Genomic DNA, 26,146 nt, shown 5'->3' on the forward strand with positions numbered 1-26,146 from the left:
CCGGGAACTTTTTAGAATATGATCTACATGTTTTTATCCTTAGTACACTCCTTTGGGAAGGTTCTTAACCTGACTCCATGCTCGTGACTCACAACAAACCCTTAATTCTTGGTTGATCCAATCAAGTCTTGTCAATATCAATGGAACTAGGGTGTTGATAAGGTGAAAACCATAATCCACCAAAATGGATGATTGATCTTGACAATGACTTAATTCATCCCTTGACCTTTGTTTGTTTACCTTGTGTGTGATCCCTTATTTGTGATTGTTGCATTCATGCATTCATGCACATCATTACATTCATTACACAAAAAAAAAAATTCAAGGAACTGAGGTTTTATTTGCAAATATTTTTAGACCATGGATTATGGACGAAGGAACACTAAGAAGTACAGTTTCAGATGTCCCGACTTGAAAGAGCTAAGTAAGATATCATCCTTTGTATTAGATCCCTTGGACTTCAAGCAACGTCATGGGAAGCTTTTGTCTGTATTATCTGCTGATGTGGTTGAAGGAATCTTGAGTGTGTTGGTTCAGTTTTATGACCCTCTCTATCGCTGCTTCACTTTTTCCGATTATCAGCTTATGCCTACGTTGGAGGAGTATGCCCATCTCTTGGGAATATCTGTTTCTGACAAGGTGCCCTTTAGTGGATTGGAGGAGATTCCCAGATCTCATATTATAGTTGAAGCTCTTCATCTGAAGAAGTCTGAGATTGAGGTTCATTGTGTGAAGAAAGGAGGAATGTTTGGGTTGACTTATGAATTTCTTATTGGGAAAGCTACCGTCTTTGCTCAAGATGGTAGTGTGGATGCTTTCGAAGCCATATTTGTGTTGCTCATCTATGATTTGGCTTTGTTCCCTAATATTGACGGTTTTGTTGATGTTAACGCCATTAGAATCTTCTTGATTGGGAATCATGTGGCTACTCTGTTGGGTGATGTATACTTCTCTTAGCATTTGAGGAATTCTAAAGGTGGTGGAACTATTGTGTGTTGTGTTCCTCTTCTGTACAAGTGGTTTATTTCGAACTTGCCTCAGACGCCTGCTTTTGTGGAGAACAAACAATCTCTACGGTGGTCTCAGAGACTTATGTACCTCACTAATGATGATATTGTTTGGTATGACTCTTCCTTGAGTGGCTTGGATATTATTGATAGATGTGGTGAATTATCTAATGTGCCTCTCATTGGTACACAAGGAGGAATCAACTATAACCCTGCTTTGGCTCGTCGTAAACTTAGGTTCCCCTTGAAAGACAAACCTAATAACACTCAGTTAGAAGGTATTTTCTATCAAAAGGGTAAAGATCCCCAAAATTTGAAGCAGAAGATGATACATGCTTGGCATAACGTGCATAGGAAAGGAAGATCCAAGCTTTATCCGCGCAACTGTGTAGCTTTGGAAGCTTACACTACTTGGGTGAATAAGAGAGCTTTGAAGTTAAAGATGTCGTATGCTTGTGAGAGACCTACGTTTATGGTTTTGGTTGAGCCATTAACTCTCTATAACCAAGATGTATAGAAGTTGGAAGACGCACTCGCCAAGATGAAGCAAGAGAAGGATATGTGGGAAGAGCGGTTTCATGCTTTGAGCCGAAAGCATGAGGAGTTTCAGCTTGAGTCAAAAGACAAAGTCGCGCTTATTGAACTTCTTGAAGACAGATCAGTGAAGAGATAGAGAGAGCCAGAGGGTCAATCTTCCTCTAGTATGCCTCAGCCTTCCGGCGCTTGGAAGAAGATTGCTCATCAACTTGTCCTCGAGAAGGCTCAAATGAAGACATCTTTTGAGTCCAAGATCTGATGCATCCGAAGGAAGTACGCGCCTTCAGCCAGATCATCTGACAATGTTATTAGAAGATCCTTAGGATTATTAGTTTCCTTTTCTCTTGTATTTGTATTTTGGTTTCTGAAATTGTACTCAGTGTAATCCTTCGAAATTATATGAATAAAAGAGATTTTATGGTCAATCAAATTGTTACTATTGAAGGCATTGAGAGGAAAAAACCTGTTTGGTAAGAGTGCTGCTGAACTCTACTTGGTACCAAATGTTAAGATATCTATGAAGTTCAAAGTCCATGACTTTGAAAAGTATAAGGGAAATACTTGTCCACTTAGCCACCTTGTTATGTACGCCAAAAAAATATCAACTCAAACTGATAATGATCAGTTATTGATTCACTACTTCCAAGACAGTCTGACTGGTGCCGCTCTGAGATGGTACATAGGGAAGGATAGTGCAAGTATTCGCATGTTCAATGATTTGGATGAAGCTTTCGTGAAGTAGTATAAATATAATGTGGACATGGCGCCTGATAGAGACCAACTGAGGTCTATGTCTCAGAAGGACAAAGAGACATTCAAAGAGTATGGCCAAAGGTGGAGAGAGCTTGCTGCTCAGATTAATCCTCCATCGGAAGAGAAAGAGATGACCAAGATTTTCCTTAAGACCCTGAGTTCGTTTTATTACGAGCGCATGATTTCCAGTGCCCCTAGTGACTTTACCGAAATGGTAAACATGGGGATGAGGTTAGAGGAAGGAGACCGAGAGGGACGCTTGTCTAAAGAAGAGGTATCATCGAGTAAGAAGTATGGGAGTGGTTTTTCCAGAAAGAAGGAAGGGGAAACCAATGCAGTATTTATAGAGAGGCAGAAGAGGCCTCATGTCAGAAGAAATCCGCAACCATGTCAGCATCAACATCAAGTTTGATCAGTTATTCCAGTATTTTCAAGCAATTCAAACAATCAATCAGCAACTTGTAACATACAAAATATTATTCAAACTGTTTGTTTGATTCCTTGAGGAGGTTATCCTTGAGAAGACAAAGAAGGTTATTCTTTGTGAGTCCTTAAGAAGAATAAGGTATAGTTGGATCCTTGAGAAGACAAAGAAGGTTATTCTTTGTGATTATTGTAATCTGTTGATTATAGTGGATTAAGTCCTTGTGTATAAGAATAAATCACCTTGGTGGGTGGATTGGAGTAGCTTTGAGTTTCAAGCGAACTAGGATAAAAATACTTGTGTTTTTATCTCTTTGTTATTAACTTGTTAGTGGTGTTCTTATTTTGGAAAAAGTTTTTGCTTGTAAAACCCAATTCTACCCCCCACCCCCACCCCCACGCACACCCCCCACCCCACCCATTTCTTGTATTTTTCACACCTTCATAAACATCATTGCAATCACCTCTTTTTAGGGACACACCTCTATGGTTAACCCCCTATCATTCTCCTTTGAGACACACCTTTGTGGTTAATCTCATTTCTTGGTTTTGACACCACAATTCAGGTTGACATCGTCATGGTTATATACCTCCTTTTGGACACACCTCTATGGTTAACCCCAATTTCTTGGTTTTGACACTGTAATTCAGGTTGACACCATCATGGTTATATACCTCCTTTGGGACACACCTCTATGGTTAACCCCTATTTCTTGGTTTGACACCACATTTTAGGTTGACATCGTCATATGGTTATATACCTCCTTTGAGACATACCTCTATGATTAATCTCGTTTCTTGATTTTGACACCACAATTCAGGTTGACACTGTCATGGTTATATACCTCCTTTGGGACACACTTTATGGTTAACCCTCATTTTTCTTTGGTTTAAACACCAGTTTTTCTTCTTTGGTTTAAACACCACCTTTTGTTTCTCTTTGGTTTAAACACCACATTTTGCTCTTTCTCGGTTTAAACACCGACATTTGGTTTAAACACCACCCTTTTGTTTCTCTTTGGTTCAAACACCATTTCAGTCCATTTCAGTCTTTTCCGGTTTAAACACCACCCTCAAACTTATCTTTTTATCATTCTTAGTCCTTAGAGCTCTGACTTCTTTATTGCACTATGAGGATATGTAGGCACGAGGATGCGAATCTTTGACAAGCAGTTTCTCCAAAAAAAATTCTTTTCCCTCTTTTCTTTCTCTGGTTTCACAAACTACGAGACTCTGAATTTATCATTGCACTATGAGAACACGTAGGCATGAGAGTCTCAATCCTCCTCGGGCACACTCTCTTTCTAACCTATTTTCGATTTCGCAGGTACATGAAGATAGCAACACACATCCAAGCAAGAGCATTCAAAACGGTTCCTACGGAGTACCATGAATGTGAGGGGTGTTAATACCTTCCCCTTACATAACCGACTTCCTTATCCATTTCTCTGTTTCCTTTGGGTTTTATCGATATTTTCCTTTCCCTCTTTTGCGATAAATAAAGTTTGGTGGCGACTCTGTTGTATCTTCGAGCGTGCGATGCTTTCAGACATATTTCGTGTAGCTTCAATATCATATTAAATTTATAAGTTACCAAGTCTATGTTTACATCCTACTTTGAAACAAATAGGACTTTTCTACAAGAAAAAAACTCACTTGTAGCCAATTTATTTTTGAATTTGTCTATATCAAAGGAAAATGTGGTTGAAAACCTAGGAAAATGTGGTTATGCAATCGGTGAATTGTTTCATTTAAGGTTGATGATCATAGTTGTGAAAGGTCCAACAAACTACGAAGATATCGAAAGAGTTAAAGATCACTTGTTCTTAATTCATCGAGAAGCATGTTATGCAATGAGATTTCTTAAAGATCAAGAATATATTGAAGCCATCAAATATGCATACATGTGGGATTTAAGGAAAATTCATGTAGTAGAAGTTACTTGTTACAATGTTTTTGTTTGGAACTATGAATAAGCCGCATCATGCATGGAATAATTCATGGTGTGGCTAAGTGATAGAATCCTACTTGATCAACGTAATTTGGAAAATAACATAGGGATCAATATTGCTCTAAGTTTGTTCATTTCTTAATTCACAGTCAAGAGAATCATCTATTATACTGAACACCGAAAAACAGAAGAAATTCCTGAAAACACTCCCAGGATGCAAGTAAAAAGAGGTTTCCTTACTGCCCTATATTGTATGAGTGAGGTGTTTATGTTTTTTTTCCTTCATTTAACCTGCATTGTTCTGTTTAATTTTTTTTATATTCAAAACCTTAAGTTGTGACTTTCAACTAAAGTGTTTCATAATATTCATGATTTTTAAAGTTTTCTTAACTACGAAATTGGATGATTGTTTATTTCTCTTTTAGATATTACTTTAATAGATTTAAGTTGGATTAGGTGGACTAGTCGTTTTTATTTAACACGAAGACTTGTTTATCTTTATATTTTTAAAAATGATTTTTATAAAAATATTTTTCATAAAAATAATTAAAATTTTAAAAAAATATTTGAAATAGTTTTAAAATTAAATAATTTTTTAAAATTTTAATATTCAAAGAAAAATTCAATAAAATGATGATACACTTCAAATAACATGAATAAAAAGTTTTCTTTTGTAAATTTTTTTAAAACTAAAATATGTAACACTTCCATAAAAACTTATAACATAAAAATCATTTAAATTTATTTTTTCTTTTGCTATAAAAATAAGTTATTATGAAGAAAAAAAATTCGAGATTAATGATTTGATCAGAAACATGATTTTTGGTAGAACATTATAACAAAAGTTGATCCATGTAACCAACCCACTTAATGAGATAAGACTTATTTCTTGCTGCTATAAAATGATTTATACAAGCTTATTCATAAATGCTTATTTTCGTAAGCACTTGCAGTATAAGCTATAAATAAGGTGTTTATGCAAACAGGCCCTTAGTTAGACATTTTGGGATAAGTTCTACAAAGCATGAGTAATAGTCTTAAATTAAATGGGTGATAAAAAAATGGCAAAACTCTGCAGACAAGCAAGCTATAACCAAATAACCTCTACAAAGCATGAATGAAATAGTACAAATAACATAAATAGACATTCAGATATCTCAACAAACTTGTTCGGTTCAGGAGGCTCGCAGAAATATCTGTTGCTCTTAGGAGAAGAATATTTACAAGCCATGGCAAAGTTTGTCAGTAGGATTAACAAAATATAATCTTTCAGTTGGCTGATGGGTAAACAATAGCTTCATTGTGTAGAGTTTTTCTATTTTTTCACGACATAAGCTCCTATTTTCGACAAATCTGGAACCCAAAATGACAACTCAGATGACCCGGTTGCAAACATAAGACTCCCGGGAGCCCACTTTACAACAGGAGGTCCAATATCAGAAGTTGCACTCCTCCAACTTGCAACCTAGAAAGAATAGATAAACATTAATATTATTGCTCATTTTTCAACATCAAGTAGTATGGGATGCAGACAAGATAGAAGAAAACATATCTTTTATGGATTATAAATTTAAGTGATAAATTTCCAAAAGCTACTATAATTATTAGGCAATAACCTACTCTTTGGATTTGGGATGAGCTCAACTCAACCCTATAAAATGGGCTTGTAAGATAAGAGATGTCTCCCACTTATAAGTATTTTTTCATACCACATGATTCTCATCCAATGTGTAACTCTTAACTAACACACACCCTTCACGCCAAGTTTAGATATCTAGAGTAGAGCATGACCCAAGCAGCTCAATGGTGACTCAATCACTCTTGGATAGACTCTGATACCATATAAAAATTTGGTTTAGATTTAACTTAACCCTATAAAACTAGCTTGTAAGGTATAGGATATCTCCTACTTGGAATTATTTTTTAGGTCATATCGTCGCATCTAACGTAGGACTCTTACTTGGATACGCATACAGACATGCCTATGAAATGAAGCTAACCCTTCAACAACGGTTTGTGATTAAAAAAATCCTTCCGAGAGTGGTTACTCTAGAGCTTGAATCTTTTACATTGCTAGTAAAGTTCCTTCATAATCTGATTCACCACCATTAGGTTAGTGTTGTTTTCTACTTAAATATATGCAAGGACTATTTTAAGTCAACTATACACAACTTGCAATTTAGATATTCACAAGAAAGAAAGAGGCATGCTTGAAAATTTCTCAGTAAAAAAAGGAAAAAAAACACAAGCATGAAAAGCTGAACATATAAAAGTGTCCCAACATAACCATATGATCCTGACTGGAGAATAACTATATTAAGATACAAATTAACTAAAAGAAAAATATGAAGAAAAATAACAATTATGAAATGCAGGAAAAAGTAAGAAGATAGCTTATCATACTTCTTTGCCACTTCGAACATTCCATGCATAGATGCTACCATCCCCAGAACCTGCAAAATTCAGGCTTACAAATTTAGCATAACAAACCTGGCAGAAAGCGAACAGAACCCAACAGGATTACATGCATGATGGTTGACAGATTGAAAATACTACTAGTGAAGCCTGAATTTTGGAAAATAATCATATCGATTGTAAAGCTTTCTTCCAAAACATAATTTAAGTCATGAAATACTAGCGTAATAGTTCCACGTTTCATGCATAAAAATAACATCAATGCAAAAAAATAGTTTATGTAATCAATGAGTTTACAAATGCATAATGAATAGAAAAGTGTTGGGTAAACCAAAAACTCTTACTTGATATTACAAACATTCCCTCGGGGCTGAAAGAAGCTTCTAAAGTGGAGTTGCATGAGACAGGCGTGACATTATGTGTGGATAACTGTGTACACATGATAAAAGGAGAGTGGTCAGATAGAACGCCTTTCAAAGCAGATATAAATCGATTAAAAGAAGTTTCTGGGCTGAGTAAAGTAGGGAAGATACAGACAAGTGTACCGCGGAATGAGTCAAGAACATGGACATGCCCATCTGCAGTTGTTAAGAGAATGAGTCTCCCATCATTACTAAACTTCACAACATTTGCATCAGAAGTATCGCCCCCAACAGAAAATATCTCAAAGGGACCCTGTAGAATGAATTTCACCATAATAGATTATTAGGCTATCACAACCTTTGTAGCACCAATACCTCTAAGAAAAGGTGTATCTATGTCAGTTTTGGTGTCTGAAACTGACAGAGACACGTTCAATTTATTCATTTTTTAAAAATTATTACGGATGTCGATGTGTCAATGTCGATGTCATGTTCCTAGTGTCTGTGCTTCATAGATCACAACTAACATTTCAAATTTACAAACCAACAAACAAAGTGCTATGAGTTAAATGCATATTTTCATGTAAAATTTGCAAACCTTTTCATACTTCCGTGCATCAAACATTCTTATGTATCCTCCAAAGGCTACCGCAAAGACAAGCCCTTGATCATCATATGATATAGCAGGCCTTCCTTGTACATGTAAAAGTCCCTATTTAGTTTTTAAAGAAAGTAAGAAGCCCCTAGAAAAGTTATATGATTTATAAGATACAAAAGGATATAGAAATACACAAGCACTACTACCTGGCACTTCTCAGCCCTTTGATCCCATAGTAAAACAGTTCGATCTAAGGATCCAGATATAAAGCAATCTTTCCGAGAGCACAAGCTAAGTGAAACAACCCTTAGAAAAAGAACAAACATGCATTTTATTATATGACAAAATGGGAATGTACATGAATGCTACAGCATAGCATACAATTTAAGATCGTTGTATATAATATAACAAACCTGTCATGATGACCTTTGAAATATCTCAAGTACTTGTTATCATGCAATGATAGAAGCCGCAAAGATTCTGGATTAATCGATCATATTAGTAATGAATATACAAAAAATTCCCACGTACGCACAGATTGACGACTATGGAAATAGGTGTAACACATACCATCCCAACCATTCTTAGAAGAGTAAATAACAGTTGTAGGATGAGATGTGAAGCAAACCAAATCAACCCCATACTTCTTGCTATTAATTGTCTTCAAACATCTGGTAACAAATTAGAAACCTCAAAATTTCATGTTGTTTAATAATTAAATATAGATCAATTAGTATAGTAAACAAAAAAGAATGCCTAGTGGTGCTATCTCATATAGAATTGGGGGCTTACGTTCCAGCAGCAACATCATATAGACGAATGGATTCATCATCACTGGCTGTAACTAGATAACTGGACGCCCTATGAAAATCCATCGAACTAATTCTACCATTCTGAAACAAGAAAAAAAGAATAACTAAACCCAATTAGAAAAAACCCTAATGTTCATTTCGGTTAAACAACAACAACAAAAACCAATAGTAGAAATTACTGACGTAGTCTTTGAAGGACATTCCAACTTCCATACTCTGAAGAATTTCCTCACTAAGCTCCAAAGATACTTTCTCTTCTTTCTCCATTTTAGAGGCGAATTTCGCGTTGGTGTCTGAAATGCTCATGAAGCTTTCATGGATTTGAGTGAGTGAAAATGAAGAAACGTTAATTTAACTATTGACGCCTTTGAATTGCAATAAAACTTGAAGAAGTAGCAAAAACCTCTACAACTCTTTGGGTTCAATTTTTTGGTCCTAAGGTTGTTCGATGCGTTTTTTTTTTGTTAGGTTCATTAAAAATTATATTTTATAAAGAAAATCTCTCTCACGACTTTTTTTTCTCTTTTTTTCTCCCTAATTTTGATTTGATTGTTATTGACATGATTAGTATTGATAAATTCAAATATATTAAAAAATAATGTTATATTATTTTTTATTTTTTTTATTACATGAATTTTAATATGCAAATGTGTCATTTATTTTATTTTGTGATTGAATTTAAGGATGCAATATTCGAATTTTTTAATCAAAATGATTCCATTTTTATAAAAAAAAATATCCAAAATAATTCATATTTTAGATTATTTATCAAAATAACTCATTTTGACGAATTGGTGTCAGATGAATTGTCATCCACTCTCTAAGTTAAAGAGGTGGCGTCAATTGGATTAGCTTATGCATCTAGTGTTGTCAATCCAATTGGAGTATATGTGTTAGATTTAAGAGGAGACGTCAATTGGTTTGACACCTATGTGTATTGTGTAATTTTTTTGAAAAATAATGTATATTTTATATAAAAGTCGAAATCGGACCAATTAGTATTAATATTAATATGCGTTTACATACGAATACCAAAAAGACTAATATTGTTGACCGGGATGACCTAACTGACATCCAGTACCACATCCCCTAGCTATCCGAACGCATGACCCTAACACACGTTGATGATTCACCCCAGGTGTTTGAGGATTTGAGGGTCCGGGAACATCACCGCCACTTGCAGGAGATTCCCTAAGATATTCAGACAAATTCGCGTAGTCTTGTGTATGCAATGAAGCGCTACCGCCATAGTTGAGTTCGTGACCCATGTCAGAGTAGTTGGGATGTGTTTGAGTTATTGGAGGGCGATCGGGACGATTGAAGGGCGACACTGGTGTGAACGATGCGTCGAGGAAAGGTTGTTGTGGTGTTTGATAGCCATATGGTTGTTGCATATTTTGGTTTTTTGATGTTTGGCCTTTTTGGCTATATGAGGAGGAGGGGCGGTTGGTGTTAAATGATCGTTGAGTGTTTTGGCTAAGGCGGTTATGGTAGGGTGATGTGTTGGGTGAATAGCGATGTTGGGTGTCTTGATGATGATCTTCTTGTTGATGGTGGTATGGGGTATACTCTCGGTATTATGGTTAGGTGTTTGGCATGTTAATGTCGTAGGTTTGTCTGTTTGTGGGCCGCTAATTTTGATGGATAGGGGGTTGTGAGTAACCGGTATGGCAATGTTGTGGGGGGTTAGATGTTGAACATTCTTGTGCGTAAGTTACCTGACGTGGGTCGTATAGGTACACATCCTCGGCGAGGAACTCAAATCCAACCGGTCTGTACCAAGCCATATAATTAGGAGTTGATTTTTATTCGGTTGGTATCACAACGTCAGTTAAGACATGGTCTTATCGATGCTTCCATTTTCGACACTCAGACCTAGTGAAGCTTTGTCAAAGGTTAAAGTTCTATTGATCGTTAACTTTTCATAGATGTCATTCTCTGAGGTTTGTCAGGGGATCTGGGATGTGTTAAAGCATACCAAACAGCAATTTAACACAGTCACTATAGTGCATCTCCACAGTGGTAAACCTTATGATCGGTGTGCATGCAATCCAAACGGTTGTATCTTGTTCGTTGATTCCATGGTCATGGTCCAAGTTTAGATATGGATGCCAAATAAACTGAAATGTGAAAATATATTAGATTATAAAGTGAGGGATATTATAAACAAATTATTATGAATTAATTCGGTTAATGACAATACATCTGTTGGTCGAATGTGATCCAAGAGATTGTGATATTGGGTAATATAGTGTCTAGGACATTTGTTGCAATTCATACCACGAGCCGACCATTTTCACAAAAAAAATATTGTTTAGAGAGAATAATAGGTAAAGTAAGTCAATATCGTTAATTGTTAAGAACTTACTTTTGTGCTTACGGAAATGTGAACGGGTTGTGGTTGACAGGCGCTAGGAACGGTAGTCTGGACCAACCCCATGCTTGGAGCAAAACAGCGCATCCAGAAAATGTAGATGTGTCTTTGTTTGCATTTTTACACAAAGAGCTATAAAGATAAGTCAAACAAGCAGACCCCAAACTACACCTTATTATTCTATCTACATGTCTTAATAAAAGTAAACACATAACATGCATACTAGAACCACTACCTTCGGGAAATAAAAATAAACCAATTAAAAGCATAACATAACACCTAGTTTTTATTATTCAAGCATCTTCGATAGAATTTTCATCTAATTGTAAGTTGATGTAATATGCCTTAAGGTGTGAAAGGAGTATACCTTGACCTCTCAAGTTATCATCTAACAAGTCAGCACGCAAGAGTTCCATGCAAATTGAATTCGCATAGTTGGTTTTCCCATTTACCGCCTTACCCTCGATAGGCAGCCCCAATAACATGTACACATCTTCTAACGTTACCGTACATTCACCGGTTGGAAGCCAGAATATGTGTGTGTCTCGGGACACCATCTTTCACATAAATCTAGAATAAATTTATTATCAACCTACCAAGACATGATTTTCCTAACATGTCCAAAATCGGCGAGTTCGACATAAGGTTGAATCAACTCGTAGATGACAACAAATTCGTGAACACGAGTTCGAAACATAGAACCATCCTAAAAAATAAACAACAAAATAAGTTTTTTCATTTAAAAAAAGTGTTATAAAAATATAAGAAAATATGTTTTTACATAAACACTTACATAAGTCGCTATGTTGGCGACTGTTCCTATGTGTGGTTCACCCATAGTGAGTAGAAACATTTTGTCGTAGTGTTGCAGATGAAGAAGTGTTTGTTGCAAATGAAGAAGTGTTTGTTGTTGATGATGAAGTGTTAGTTTTTATGTCTATTTATAATGAAAAGCATGCACTTGTGCCCATGCTAGAAATAAATCCTAGCGTTAGTCCAATTGGCGACCACATCTCAATTTAAATACTAGCGTCATCTCAACTGGCGTCTTTCTAGGTGTCTAGCTACATGGTTGTCTCGTGGCGCGTCTTCCATGTCTATTGCATTAGACATATAACACAAAACTTCATGTGTGTAATCAAAGACAAGAACCTTCACAAAAAAGTGGTGAATGCAGGGTATACTCTAACTCAGCCGTCATTTCAATATTACTGTGACAAAATTAGATTGTCAAATGCAGATGCATGAAGGTGGGTGAATAATATGCCATTAGAGCAGTGGACAAGGGCATGTGATGGAGGATGTTTATGGTACATGACAATAAATCTTGTGGAATGCATGAATGACGTCTTCAAAGGCATTACAAATCTACCAATAACCGTATTGGTGAGAACAACCTATTTTAGGTTGGCATCGACCTTCACAACTAGAGGCGAAAGATGGAGTGCAATGTTAATGTCAGGTCAATTATTCAGCGAATGTTGTATGAAAGTGATGAAATAGGAAATTACCAAAGCTAGCACACACGCGGTTACAATCTTTGACCGTCATAAGAAAAATTTCAATGTATGGGAAACAATGGACCACGATGAGGGGATGCTAAATTTATCTTATGTTGTTAGATTAAATAGAAGTTGGTGCGACTGTGGAAAGTTATAGGCCTTCCGTATACCTTACTCCCATGTCATTGTGGCATGCGCACGTACTCTCCAGGAAGCTTACAGCCATTTATCTGATGTTTACAAGACCATTACCATCATGAATATCTACAACGAAAGCTTCTCAGTGCTAGTAATGGAGGGATATTGGCCTCCATATCAAGGGGACATAGTTTGACACAACAATGAGATGCGAAGAAAGAAAAAAGGGCGGTCAAACAACACGTGTATTAGAACAGAAATAGATACGACTGATAAAATGATAAGATTATGTAGTATATGTTGTCAACCCGGACACAGTAAGAAAAAATGTTCCAATCTCGGAGCAACCTCTGCATCATATAGTACCTCCTTTCAATTTGTGTAACCTCTGATTTTGATATATTAATAACTTTTTGTTACAACAATGTTAATAACAAACATCGTCCAAATTTAAACACACTTAAAAACGAACAGGTTTGAATAAACAACACAAACAACAAATATTAAAACAGATAAAAATACTTAACTAAGACATTTAAAAATAACATTTTTAACTAATTACAACAATCAAACTGATATCATTTGGTCCAAACATCATTTCCTCGTATCCTTATCATTTTTAGCTCGCACCCACCCACGTACGACATCGTGTCTCTTAATACTTCTAATTTTTTATAATTCAGGTATGTCTCCGTCTAACCAACGAACCAACTCCCCTTGTAGTTGCTCGAAATGACAGATGTTCTAGAAGAGCATCTCCATCGAAGACTTGTTTCTCGAATAAATCACTTTCCCATAGCACCGACGAAGACAAACCATGTTTGCAATATAATAAAAAGAGATGTGGAAAAATGAATCATAGCACACCTCTATTTATACAAAAAATTACATAATATACACAAGCGTCAGACCAATTGGCGTCTTCTCTCATTCTTTATACACAAACGTCAATTGGATTAACAACACCATGTGTAGAAGTCAATTCAATTGGCACAAATTCATATGGCACCTATGTGTTGACGTTTTTTTTTGGAAAGTGGGGTAATTTGGGAATTGTCGCTACCAGGGTTTCACACGATAACGAAAATCGGGCTTAAATGAACTGCCTATCAAAGGCAATATCAAAAGAGTCGCCATCGAACTTTATTTGTGTGCCTTTATCAGAGAGGCGAGGGGAAATAGTCGATAAAACCCTCAAGAAAGATACGCACACAGGAAGCGCTAGATAAGGGATAAGGAATTGGTCTCGCAACCAATATTAGGATTTGGAAGTCAGTTACGCAAGGGGAAGGTATTAATACCCTTCACGTCCATGGTACTCCATGGGAACCATTTGGGTTGTTTACGTACGTGGGGATTTATCTCATTATCATTTTATTTTCAAAAGAATGTGTGTGTGAAAGTAAGGGATTTTGGGATTTTTATTATGGTGATCGTCAAGGATTGTGGCTCTTGTGCCTACGTATCACTCATTGGGAATGAGGAATTAGAGCTTCGTAGTTTGGAGTAGAAAATGTTTGTGTGGTGATTGATTTTACCTTTAAGAAAATGGGTTTTGGGATGGGTGCCCTAAGGCATAAAAATTAGGTTTGATGGGTTGTGTTAATTTTACCTTAAACGAGGATTTATGAAAAAAAATGTTTTTGATTAGATTGCACTAAAGTCTAGGGGCGGAGGTGAATATTCTAGACAATAAGCCAAACGTCTTGCGTCTAAAATAATCAGAGTGAGGATAGGAATGCTTCATTCTCACTCATTCTCTACCACTTAAGGCTCGTGGTACATAATACTAATCATAGTTATTAAGTATTTTGAATTTGATTATGAAAAAAAGCCATTTGACGTTGAATCAAGGGTTTGTTTATTTGATTGAGAAGTTTGACTTATGCAACATGAATGCAAAGTAACCAACAAGGAAAAAAAAAGGAGCTCATTGGGGTAGCCCAAGAGAAAGCCTTGTGTGTGAAAAGAAGTAACCTAATATAAACAAAGGATAATGGTCTTACAAACATGTCCCCCCTATGATGGTGTCGTGATCTCATTCTTACAACCGAAATACAAGTACATGTGAAACCCAAAGTTCACAGAGTGTCACAAAGATAATGGAAAAGGCCTCCAAACAAAGGTCTTAGAATGGGATCTTCTAAATCCAAGTTGATTAAGTGAAGTGTATTGTTTTTAGTCTTATAATTTTATCATGTTTTTGTTGTTTTTATGATAATAAAAAGTAAATGATTACAATAAACATGCATGATGTGGTTTATACAATGAATATGATGATGATGAGTACTTAAATGTAAATGACCTAAAAGTAAATAATAATGGAATATAACAATGATAATAATAATAATAACAAGAGGTTAGTAATAATCAAAGTTAGTGAAGTTAAGATTATGAACAAAGGACCAACACTTGAGGATTATCCATCCTTAGGTTAATAGATTCAAAATATGGGGCATCAAGGAATAACTTATCAATTGATGCAAAGTATGGAATATGATCAATGGATCAACTTACCATAGATTTGTAACAATGAAATTTATTCAACCTCAAGTCCATCTATCAATAGATTGACAAAATGAAGACTATGCAAAACCCACAGTTGAAAGATTAATTATTGATTAAGTTGTTAAGTTAGCAAGTTATAAGGTCAATGTATAATATTAACAAGGTAATAAGAGTTAGTGTATGATATAAGCAAGTGAGTATAATGTTAGTGGGTTAGTATAATAAAGAGAAACTACAATGTATCAGATGAAATCAAAAGTTACCATATGCACAAGTAAGACTTCATCCACAAGTCAAATGACCAAAGTTATTGGAAATAGGGGAAATCTAGCCATGCTTCAAAGTACCATGGATGAATACTTGATCATCCAATGGTAGGTTAGAAGTATGGAAGGTTTAATCAACCCTAAACCAAAAAATCATGACCTAGGTGGATTTCATTAGTCCATGAGTTCAAGACTCCATAAGTCTCTCAAAAAATAACCAAATGACTTGAAATAAAATAAAATCAAATACTAGAGTAAAAAATAAAGGGGGTCTATGTTGGGCATATTTTTAGAATAAATAAAATAAGGGGGTTAAAAAATAAAATAAAATGTTAAAAATAAATGAATAAAATGAAACAAATAAAAAAAGAAACAAAGGATTTGCATACGCCAGGGGTTGAACCCCTATGCCGCGATGATGAATCGGAGACCAAGCTATTGATTAGACTTGACTCATGAATCAAAATATCACCACCGAACTTTAATTTATCCAAGGTAAGGGGAAAAGATTCAAAAATAACTCAATATGTATATGCAAACATGTGGAAGATAAATCTTTGCATCCAATTGAAAGAATGGCTCTCACTTGGATATAGAATCAACAAGTATGCCACATACCTCTTCTAAATGGAAAAGAATCAATATCAATCTCAACAATGTTATGGGGTAGGAGACTTAAATCTTAACTAGATATGACTCATGTCTAATCCTTTTATGAAAAGGTTTTAAACATGGAAAAGCCAAAGCGACAAAAGGGTTTGAATTAAGTTTGTGTTTTTTTAGGTCTTATGAAAAGGTCTTTGAATATGCTTGTGTTTTGAAGCATTTGATTAAGAAATAAAAGAGAAAATAATGACCTAAGTCAAAGTTTATTATGAAAGTGGTTATAAGAAGGAGAGAGAGAGAGAGATAAAATCCTAAGGTTTACATTGAGGGGGACCTTAAATTGTATCTAGAAGTTTTGGACTAAGGGGAAGCAAAGTTGTATAGGATACAGATGAACACACACATGCAAAATGACAAGAATGTCATGATTCCTTTCCCTTGGATATAAACAATAACAAGGTTGAATATGCATTAACATTAAGGCACCAAATATGGCTAAATACAATGGCAATCACAAGGTGAGTGAGGTATGGATGACAATATTCATCATGGTTTTTAGGAATTGAGATAAACATAAATAAGACATGACGAAGTTTCACATAACATCACAAGACACGACACATTGATGGTGAAGACAAAATCATATTTGACATGGTAAAGGCATTCATTGGTACATGGTAAACACAACATGAATCAATTTAGGTCAAACATGCATCACATTATAAGTCTTCACAAAATAAACATTAAACTTGAATCAAAGTTCATGAAAAGACCAAGCTTAAGTGGAAACCCTAATCATACATCAAGATTCTTCAAAATATTCATCTAAACAAAACCCTAAGTTTCATCTAAATAATCAATCACTAATATTTTAAAACAAGGTCATTTAATCATTGTATAATGCCCAAAATATGATCATGTTTAAGCAAACAAAATGCTACCAAGATCAAACAAGACCTAAATAAATATACATTGGTCACATAAACATCTATGATCACTTAGAACAAGGAAACAATAAAATAAAATCCATTAAAAGACCTAAAAACAACATAAAACGCACTAGTTTTCTACCTAATAAAAATGGTTAAAATAAATATTATTTTTTGGTATTTTTTGTGGATTCATGAAATAGAGGGGATAAATAACAAGTTTGCAAAAAAAATTATTCAAAAATAATTAATTTTGCATATAGAAATAAATGCATGAATATGTGAAGAAAACCATAAAAAATAATGGTAAAAAATAAGGAAAGTGTGGCCAAGGGGGTTTGAACCCTTGACCTGGTGGTTGCAGGCTAAAACACTAGCCACTAGGCCACAAAATAAGTAGTGCTAGTATGATGCGTGTGATACATAATATATTAAGGTAGAATGCAAAAGATGTAAAGGAAACAAAAGTATAGGGCAAAGGGAATTCGAACCCCAGACCTTATGCATGAAAGAGACCCAACAAACCAGCATTTAACCACTGGGGTACAATGCTAATTCATGTATTAAGTTACATCAATTAAAATATATATTAAAATCACTTTTAAAATTTAAAAATGGCTCCAAACTTCATCTTCCTCATTCATCCAGTAGTCCACCATTTTCACAACTTCTCAAAACTCTAACTCTCTCAATTCTTAACGAAATCAAAAGTTGTAAAGACCAAAATTGCTTAGACTTTTGCAAGGAATCTAATGGTATTAACCAATTTTATTTATTTTTCATAAATCTTCAGAAATCAAACAAAATGCATATGAACCCTAAAAATTGAATTTAAAATTAAATTCTAAACATCACAGATTAAGACCAATGATCATAGGGGTTTTGTTCCTCACATCTTGGCAAGTGAAATGGTAACAAAAATGATGCAAAATGGTGCCTTAAATCATAAATTGCAAAAATGAATACATACCTCAAAAATGAAAATCGTGTTTTGAAATATGGGTGTTCCATATGTGATTTTATGATCTGAATAACTTTCTTACACCTAAAGGAAGGTGTTTGAATGCCTGACCTGAGCTGAGAGTGTTTGGTTCTTTCTTTCCAAATCAAGTTGCAAGCTATGAAAATATGATTTGGAAGATGATGGTAGGGTTGTTACAGAAGTTGTTCAAGTGTTTAGACAACTTCTAATGGATGTTTAGAAGTTGTTTGAAGTGTTGGTTTGGAGAAAACACAAGCACAATGGAATTTGGAAGTTTGAGGTTTGGAGAATTTGCTACAATGGAGTTTTTGTGCAAATTTTGGTGTGTTGAGTTATGAGGCTTGGCTCTATATTTATAGAGGCTCTATGTGGTTCATGTAACTTGCATAAACCAATCTTGGTTCAATTAGAATGCTAGTTTGGTGACTTGGTTTCATTTTGCACAAAAAAGCATAATGGATCATGATGAAAAGGTGGAGTGAAATAAGGAGTTTAGAGGTACTTTTCTGAGGTTTAGGATGTTGCTTTTTGGTTTAGAGGTTAAGTGTGATCAAGAGAAACAAGTTGGAAGCTCAATGCATGAGTGGTTGGAAAAGTTGGCCTTTATCAAAATGGATATGAAGCTTTTTTGCAAAACCTTCCAATATGGCATCAAGATTTGGTTAATGCCATATTTTGAGAATCCTTGCATAACATGAAATCCTTGCAATTTTTGGGAATCAATCATCAAGGACAAAGTTGTAGTATGGAAAGAGAGCTTTCATGTGAGCTTTGGAGAAAAGAAAATGGTTGCTTGGATTGGAAGTTATGAACTTGGAAAGTTGGCTCCTTAAACATGTATTTTTTTTCATAACTTTGAAAAATTTACAAAACCAAATCTTGCCCTTTTTGCAAGTAACCTCCAATTTCTTATTTTCTATTGATAAAATGCATCCATCAACCATATTTTCATGATCCTTGAGTTGAGAAGTCCATGGGGTAGTGGTAAATTCGTGACCATTAAGCTATGGATAAACTTGACTCAATAAAACCAGAGTCACCACCGCGCTTTTATTGTTTCCAAAGGAAAAGGGAAAAGTACGAACAAAACCCAAAGATAAGAAGTTTTCAAATCAAAACTAATAAAATACCAGAGATTACAGGTAAGGGGGTTGGTTACACAGAGGGAAGGTGTTAGCACTCAAAGTGTCCTAGGTACTCCTAGGGAGCCTTTTTTTATGTGTGTATGTGTTTTGGTATAAAAGATGTTTGCAATAAATAGAGTGTGGGGATGAGAAAATAATTTATTAATTATATTTTTGTGTTTGACAAGAACTTCGGACTTGTGCCTACGTACCAACATAAAAATGAGGGATCAAAACCTCGTAGTTCGTGGTATCAATTTCAAAATGAGTGGATTGCTTTTAATCAAAATTTAAATTTAAAAGAGGCACAAAGGCCCAAATGAGTTTGAATGAGTGTTAGTTCTTTTTGTCTTTTGAAATTTTAAGTCAATATGGTTAAGCTCATTTACAAATTTGATTAATGAAATTCTGGTATCAGATATAAGATGTCGAAGGTAATGTCACAACACTAATATCTGGTAATACACAATGGATAAACAAAAACAGAATGGTAAAGCAAATAACACAAGCAATTGTTAACCCAGTTCGGTGCAACTCACCTACGTCTGGGGGCTAGCAAGCCAGGAAGGAAATTCACTAAAATAGAATTAGTTCAAAGACTTTCCGTACACTTCAACAAGTTATAGTCTTTCTCACCTAATCTCTACCCGTGCAATTTCTACCTAAGCACTCTTAGATATGAGAACCTACTCACTTCCCTTACAATCACACACCAGTGATTTTAAACAACAATCCCTTGAGAAAAGAAAATACTTTTCAATTACACACTCTTGATTTTACTTCACAGTTTCAATCAAGAAGACACACTCTTGATCTTGCTTCACAGCTTTGATCAAGAAGACACACACTCTTGCTCAACAGCTTTAGAGTGACAAATTACAACCACAAATCAGTCCAATTCAATCATCAATGGATGACTTGAATGACCTACAAGTCTTACGACTAAACAGACACAAACCCTAGCTCTCTCTCTGTATTTCACTCAGTCTTGGTTGTGTATTCAAACAGGTTTTCTAAGTCCCTTTTTATAGAAGCTCTCAGCTGGGCTTGGACATCTTGAAAACCCTAAATCTATTTTCCAATCAAATCTTTTTATAACAGTTGTATATATCTCCTTGGAAAATAAGTAAATCTGGTTGTAATCCATGATTGAATGCGCCAGCTAGCCATATCTTCAATCATCCAAAGATTGCCATTAATTGTGCAATCACAAAATACCAGACATTCATACTGAATGTTCTATGTACAGGATGTCATGACATCGGGTCTGACATCCTAGAAAAATCCTGCATAATCCAATAATTCTTTTTATAACTTCCAGCAGGTACAGCCATATCAGATGACATGACATTGTGTATGTCATCTGAAACAATCCTGCATGAACATGTCTTTCATTTAAGCTCCAGCAGGTACATCCAATATCAGAAGCCATGGCATTGTATGTGGCATTCTGAAACAATCCTGCATGCACATGTTCTTGAACTCCAGCAGGTACATAAGATATCTCATGTTAAGACAACACACATAACATTTTGTGAACACTCTTTGTTTTACCAAAATTGCTGCCAACACTTAGAATCAACAAACTCCCCCTTTGGCAAATTTTGGCTAAAACATATATCAGTCCTTTTTGTTCACAAGGTAAACTATCAGCAGTTAAACAACTTAATAGAAGTTTAATCAGCAGCAGAAGCAAAACAATTACTAGCTATGGCTACTAGTAATACACACATGCACAAGGGTACTTCTGCTCCCCCTAAATCTGTGCAACAAACAACAAAATTACTAGTTATGGATGCAACTAGTAAGACACACAAATGCACAATGCATAAGGGTACTTCTTCTCCCCCTAAATCTGTGCATTCATCAAATAACAACTACTGTAACTCCAGCACCTGTACCAGCCAGAATGTCATTCTGACATCTGCTTCAACATTAGCACCTGTGCACCATATCAGACATCCTCTTTGACATCTGTAAACAACTGTAAACAGAACACCATTCTGATTTAGCACCTGTGCACTTCTTTCAATAATAGTTGTCCTTCTGTCCAGCCACATACAACTTCCACATCAGCTTCCATATCAGCACTTCACCCCCTTTTTAGTCAAAATTGACCAAAGGTGACCAATCAGACAAAATAAATGTCTATTAGCCTAACAGAGAATGTTAGATCAGATGTTATAACATTAAGCATGTTAAAACAAAATATTCAGGAAGTACACACCATCATTATACACAGCTGATTGCTGAGATAATGAACAAATCCAAGGAACTCTTTAAGAGCCCTAAATATTACATAACAGGCATCAATAAGGACTGCCACAAAATACAATTTTCAAAAAGACAATAAAAACATCAGCCTTCCAAACAGCAGACCAGCTTCCACCAAACTTTCCAGCATACCTCCTAGTCTTCAATTCAGCCAGGAACCATTAATCAGAAGAAGAAGAATCATCTTCACCTTCACTTGTATCTTCACCTGCACCTTCAGAGTCTTCTGAGCTTCCAGAACTTCCATTGGATTGGGATTTTGATCTTGTATTTGAGTCCTTCCCAGCCTTCTCTACTTCTTCCTTCTCCAGGCTACAGATAAGAACTTCTAAAGCTTCTTTTCTAGCCTTGGCCACCCTTATACCATTTTCCAATTCCTTGCAGGTTTCTTTTAGTTGATCCACCAAGCTCCCTTGAGATGTAGACTCCCTTTTGGCGGATGTCATGACATCATTGACATGACTTCCCTCAAACAGCTTATAGTGAATGGACAGAGGGGATTTTCTCCTACTTGGAATGTCACTTGTACTCAGAATGCCTGGTTGTTGGCTCAGGATAATGCCACAAATAAGGGAGGGGAAGGCAATGGGTAACTTCACAGCATTTGTAGAAGCATGTCTAATGGTTTGATCAAATATGAACTTGCTAAAATCATAGTTAACCCTTGTTCCAATTGCATGAATGATTCTTCCAAGGTTAATGGAGATAGTAGAAACATGATTAGTAGGAATCCAATTAGCTGAGCCAATCTTGTGCAAGATGGCATATTTAACACTGAGCTTTCCAGCTGATAAGTGATTCCTACTAGGCCATTCCTTAACTTGGCCAGCTGTGATAACCCTACAGACCTCATTGTTTGTAGTCTCTAGGTCTACTCCTCGATCTGTTCCTCTTCCTAGGAACTTGTTGATGACACTTGGTGAGAATTTCACACATTTCCCCTTACAAACACCTTGCAAAACTCCCTGGTGCTCTTTTCATGAATATCCTCAGGGATATTAACAATAAACTCTTTTACCAACCCCTCATAGCATTGGGTTAGAGTTACCACAGTCTTCATGAGTCCAGCATTTTTGATCAACTCAATTACCTCCTTTACCTCTACAGCTTCTTGTCTAAGCTCTCTTTCAATAGCTACTCTCCTCTGAATGACATATTTCCATTTTGCTGCCCCATCTTCCAAATGAAAGGAGATATTGTCTAGGTGCACAACATCAACCTTTCTAGGAGACTTCTGAACAGCCTGTCTTTTTGCAGGGGAGATGTCTGGGACATCGTCTTTGACATCTTCCTCAGAGTCAGAGCTATCTCTTTCTTTCCTTTTCCTAACCTCAACTTTGCTCCAAGCTTTTGAGGGTCCTATACCAGCAGTCTTTTTCACTCTTCCTGTTCTCATTCTTGCCACACTTTTCCCTTGCCTGGTTCTCAGTTTCTCAGCAACACTAGGTTTTACAAGATTAACCAAAGGATCATCCTCCTTTTCAGAGCTTTCTTCCTCTAGGTCAATAACATTCTCCTGAGACATATTTGCTGGTTTCTTGCTAGGTAGGGTTTTACCTAGAGAGCATAGCCCTTCAGCAGCACCTTCTTTTTTTGATTTAGATGAGTCATCATCTTTATCAGCATGAGGTTCCTCCTCAGGAGAAGGGTCCCTTCTAGACAGAGGGGTAGAAACCCCTTTGACTTCATGCCCTTCTCTTAGAATCCTAGTGACTAGGTTTCTTATGGCACGATCAGCATAATACATGTCTTTTGGAAGAGAGGAGTTACCAGAGGTATTACCTTGCTTATCTCCAGCTTTGGAGGAGGGACCTGGGGTGTCACCTGGTATCATGCAAAGAGGAGTGACGTCCATCACGTCTTCATCTACAAACTCCATTGAGGGAGTTTTTCCATGGTGAGAAGATTCTAAACTAGATGATGATGAATGTTGAGACATGTTGTAGGACTTTTGAGAAAAGTTTCTTTGCCCTAGCTGAGCTTCTCTGAGAAGATGAATGGAGAGGGAGATTGTTGTGTTTAGGTAGCGTGTGCTAAGGGAATAGATACTATTTTCAATGCCAGGGAATGATTTAGCATTAATGTGGCTCTTTCTTTTAAAAGGGCAGACACTATTTTTATTTTCTTTATTTTTCCACTTTAACTGCCATAATTTCTCAAGAGTACAAATCCCTAATTTCCCTCCCACATATTCAATTTTAATTTTACCCAAATTCCTTGCTCCCTTGTCTGCTAGTTCCAGTCCATGCTTTAGACTTCTGAATTTGTCTTCCACAAATTTTCTAATGGGGTGATAATAGCAAGAACAGTACTTTATCCATCTGTGCTGATTCTGATTTTTGGACCTAGTTTCAGCATTCAGGGTGTCATAATACAATGTCATGACATCGTGTGTGACATTGTATATAATCAGTAATAGTTTCATCCAACCCAGTTGAGCCCAACTGCTATCATCTTCTCTACCTTTCACAGGTGTCATCCAAATCTTCTTCATATTGTCCTTGGCCTTTTTGCATAGAGTCCCTTGTTGCTTAGTCCCAACAGTTCCATTCTGCCTATGACTGGTCATATGTCCACCTGCTTGATCTAACCTCTCAGTTTTTTGAGCCATCATAACCTTTTCTCCTCTGATCTTCTGGTGTGACATCTTTGAGTGACATTTCCCCCAGCCTTGTTTTTCATCATTCTTGAGAGCATCTGTACTCAACCGATACTTTAAGGGATAATCCAATTGAGAGCTCCATATGTAGCAATTGTCTTTGGTCTTGATTCCTCTCATAATTACTTCACTATTTATGTCATAGATTAGACATTCAGTTTTGGTGAAGTTAACATTCAGACCTTGATCACATAGTTGGCTGATGCTTATTAGGTTTTTAGTTAAGCCCTTAACTAGTAGAACCTTATCAAGTTTAGGTACTCCAAGGCAATCAAGCTTACCTGTTCCCTTGATTTCACCTTTTGCTCCATCTCCAAAGGTTACATGACTTTTGGTATGGTGATGCAGATCAGTTAGCAGATCTTGGTTTTCAGTCATGTGTCTGGAACATCCACTATCAAAGTACCACTCTTCTTTGGCTGAGATTCTGAGGGGAATGTGAGCTATCAGACTTGTGACATTAGTCTTAGGGACCCATTGCTTCTCGATGATAGGCATGTGTTGTTTGGGTCTGAATTGATAGTGATCCTGATGATGATGAGCAGGCCTAGGATAGCCATACAGTTTATAGCAGAAAGGCTTCAGATGACCAAGATTCCCACAGTAATGGCATCTCCATCTTTGGTGTTTCCCTTTCAACTGTTTTCTCCCCTGGTGTTGAGACATATGATGTGACATCACAGGTTTTTGGATACACTTAAGTTTGGCTTGAGGTTTGACACCAGTGTAACTGCTCTCAAGTTTTGAGTTATTATACCCAATGCTAGATTTGTCTCTTGTTATTTGTCCAGTTTGAAGAATCTTGTCTAGGGAATCAGACACATTGCTTAACATTCTTACATACTTGGTCATCTCTTCTAATTTAGAATTTTGAAACATGACTTCAGTTTTCAATTTAGAGATGGTTATTGCATGGTCTGCCTTCTCACTTTCCAGCTGTGCTATCTTTTGATTTTCAGCTTGTGGATTTTCATCTAGCTTGGCATTCAAAACCACCGCTTCTGTTTGTAACTTGGAGATGGTTTCCAAGTATTCTGCCTTCTCATTCTCAAGTTGAGTTATTTCCTTCTTCTGGCTTTCAACCTGTTTGCACAGCTCTACACTCTTGTGACACAACTTTCTGTAGGTAGAGGCCAATTCTTCAAAGGTTACTTCATCATCACTTGAGTCTTCATCAGATCCCCATCTTCCTATCATTGTTGTCACAAGATTTGCAGCCTCTTCTGTTTCACTCTCATCAGACCAAGTGGCAGCAAGACTCATCTTCTGTTTCTTGAGGTAGGTTCCACATTCAGTCCTGATGTGTCCATACCCATCACATTCATAGCACTGAACCTCTTTTCCTTCTTTGAGCTTCTCATCTGATCTTGCTCTTCTTCCAGCATTGTTGGATTTACTGATGTCAGATGAGATGTTCTTGACATTTGCCCTTGATCTTACATCCATCTTTTTCAACAGTTTATTGAATTGCCTTCCCAACATTGCTACTTCATTGACCAGATCTTCATCATCCTCCTCACTCTTATCCTCTTCTGTATTTGACATAAAGGCCATGCTCTTTATTTTCCTTTCAAAACCATCATTTAATCCCAACTCAAAGGTTTGGAGGGAACCAATTAGCTCATCTACCCTCATGTTGGAAATGTCTTGAGATTCTTCTATGGCAGTCACCTTCATTGCAAATCTCTTAGGAAGTGACCTGAGTATTTTCCTTACCAGTTTTTCATCTGTCATCTTCTCTCCCAGGGCTCCTGAAGCATTAGCAATTTCAAGGATACTCATGTGAAAATCATGAATGTTTTCATCTTCTTTCATCCTTAAGTTTTTAAACTTGGAGGTGAGCAGCTGAAGTCTAGACATCTTTACCCTAGAGGTGCCTTCATGAGTGGTCTTGAGAATGTCCCAAACCTCTTTGGCCACTTCACA

At 36.2% G+C, this 26,146-nt stretch overlaps 1 protein-coding gene across 1 annotated transcript; it reads right to left on the reverse strand.

Moving 5' to 3' along the window:
- Positions 1-5,759: 5,759 nt before the first annotated feature.
- Positions 5,760-9,331, reverse strand: LOC127074979 (protein ANTHESIS POMOTING FACTOR 1). Its single transcript, XM_051016406.1, has 10 exons — positions 9,042-9,331; positions 8,839-8,939; positions 8,617-8,717; positions 8,460-8,526; positions 8,253-8,352; positions 8,047-8,160; positions 7,624-7,761; positions 7,431-7,515; positions 7,075-7,124; positions 5,760-6,136 (listed from the first exon to the last, which is right to left on the reverse strand). The coding sequence occupies exons 1-10, from the start codon at positions 9,162-9,164 to the stop codon at positions 5,987-5,989; spliced, it is 1,029 nt and encodes a 342-aa protein (XP_050872363.1). The 5' UTR covers positions 9,165-9,331; the 3' UTR covers positions 5,760-5,986.
- Between the last annotated feature and the right edge of the window lie 16,815 nt (positions 9,332-26,146).

The sequence above is a fragment of the Lathyrus oleraceus genome, chromosome 4, assembly GCF_024323335.1.
Source record: "Lathyrus oleraceus cultivar Zhongwan6 chromosome 4, CAAS_Psat_ZW6_1.0, whole genome shotgun sequence".
NCBI lineage: Eukaryota > Viridiplantae > Streptophyta > Magnoliopsida > Fabales > Fabaceae > Lathyrus > Lathyrus oleraceus.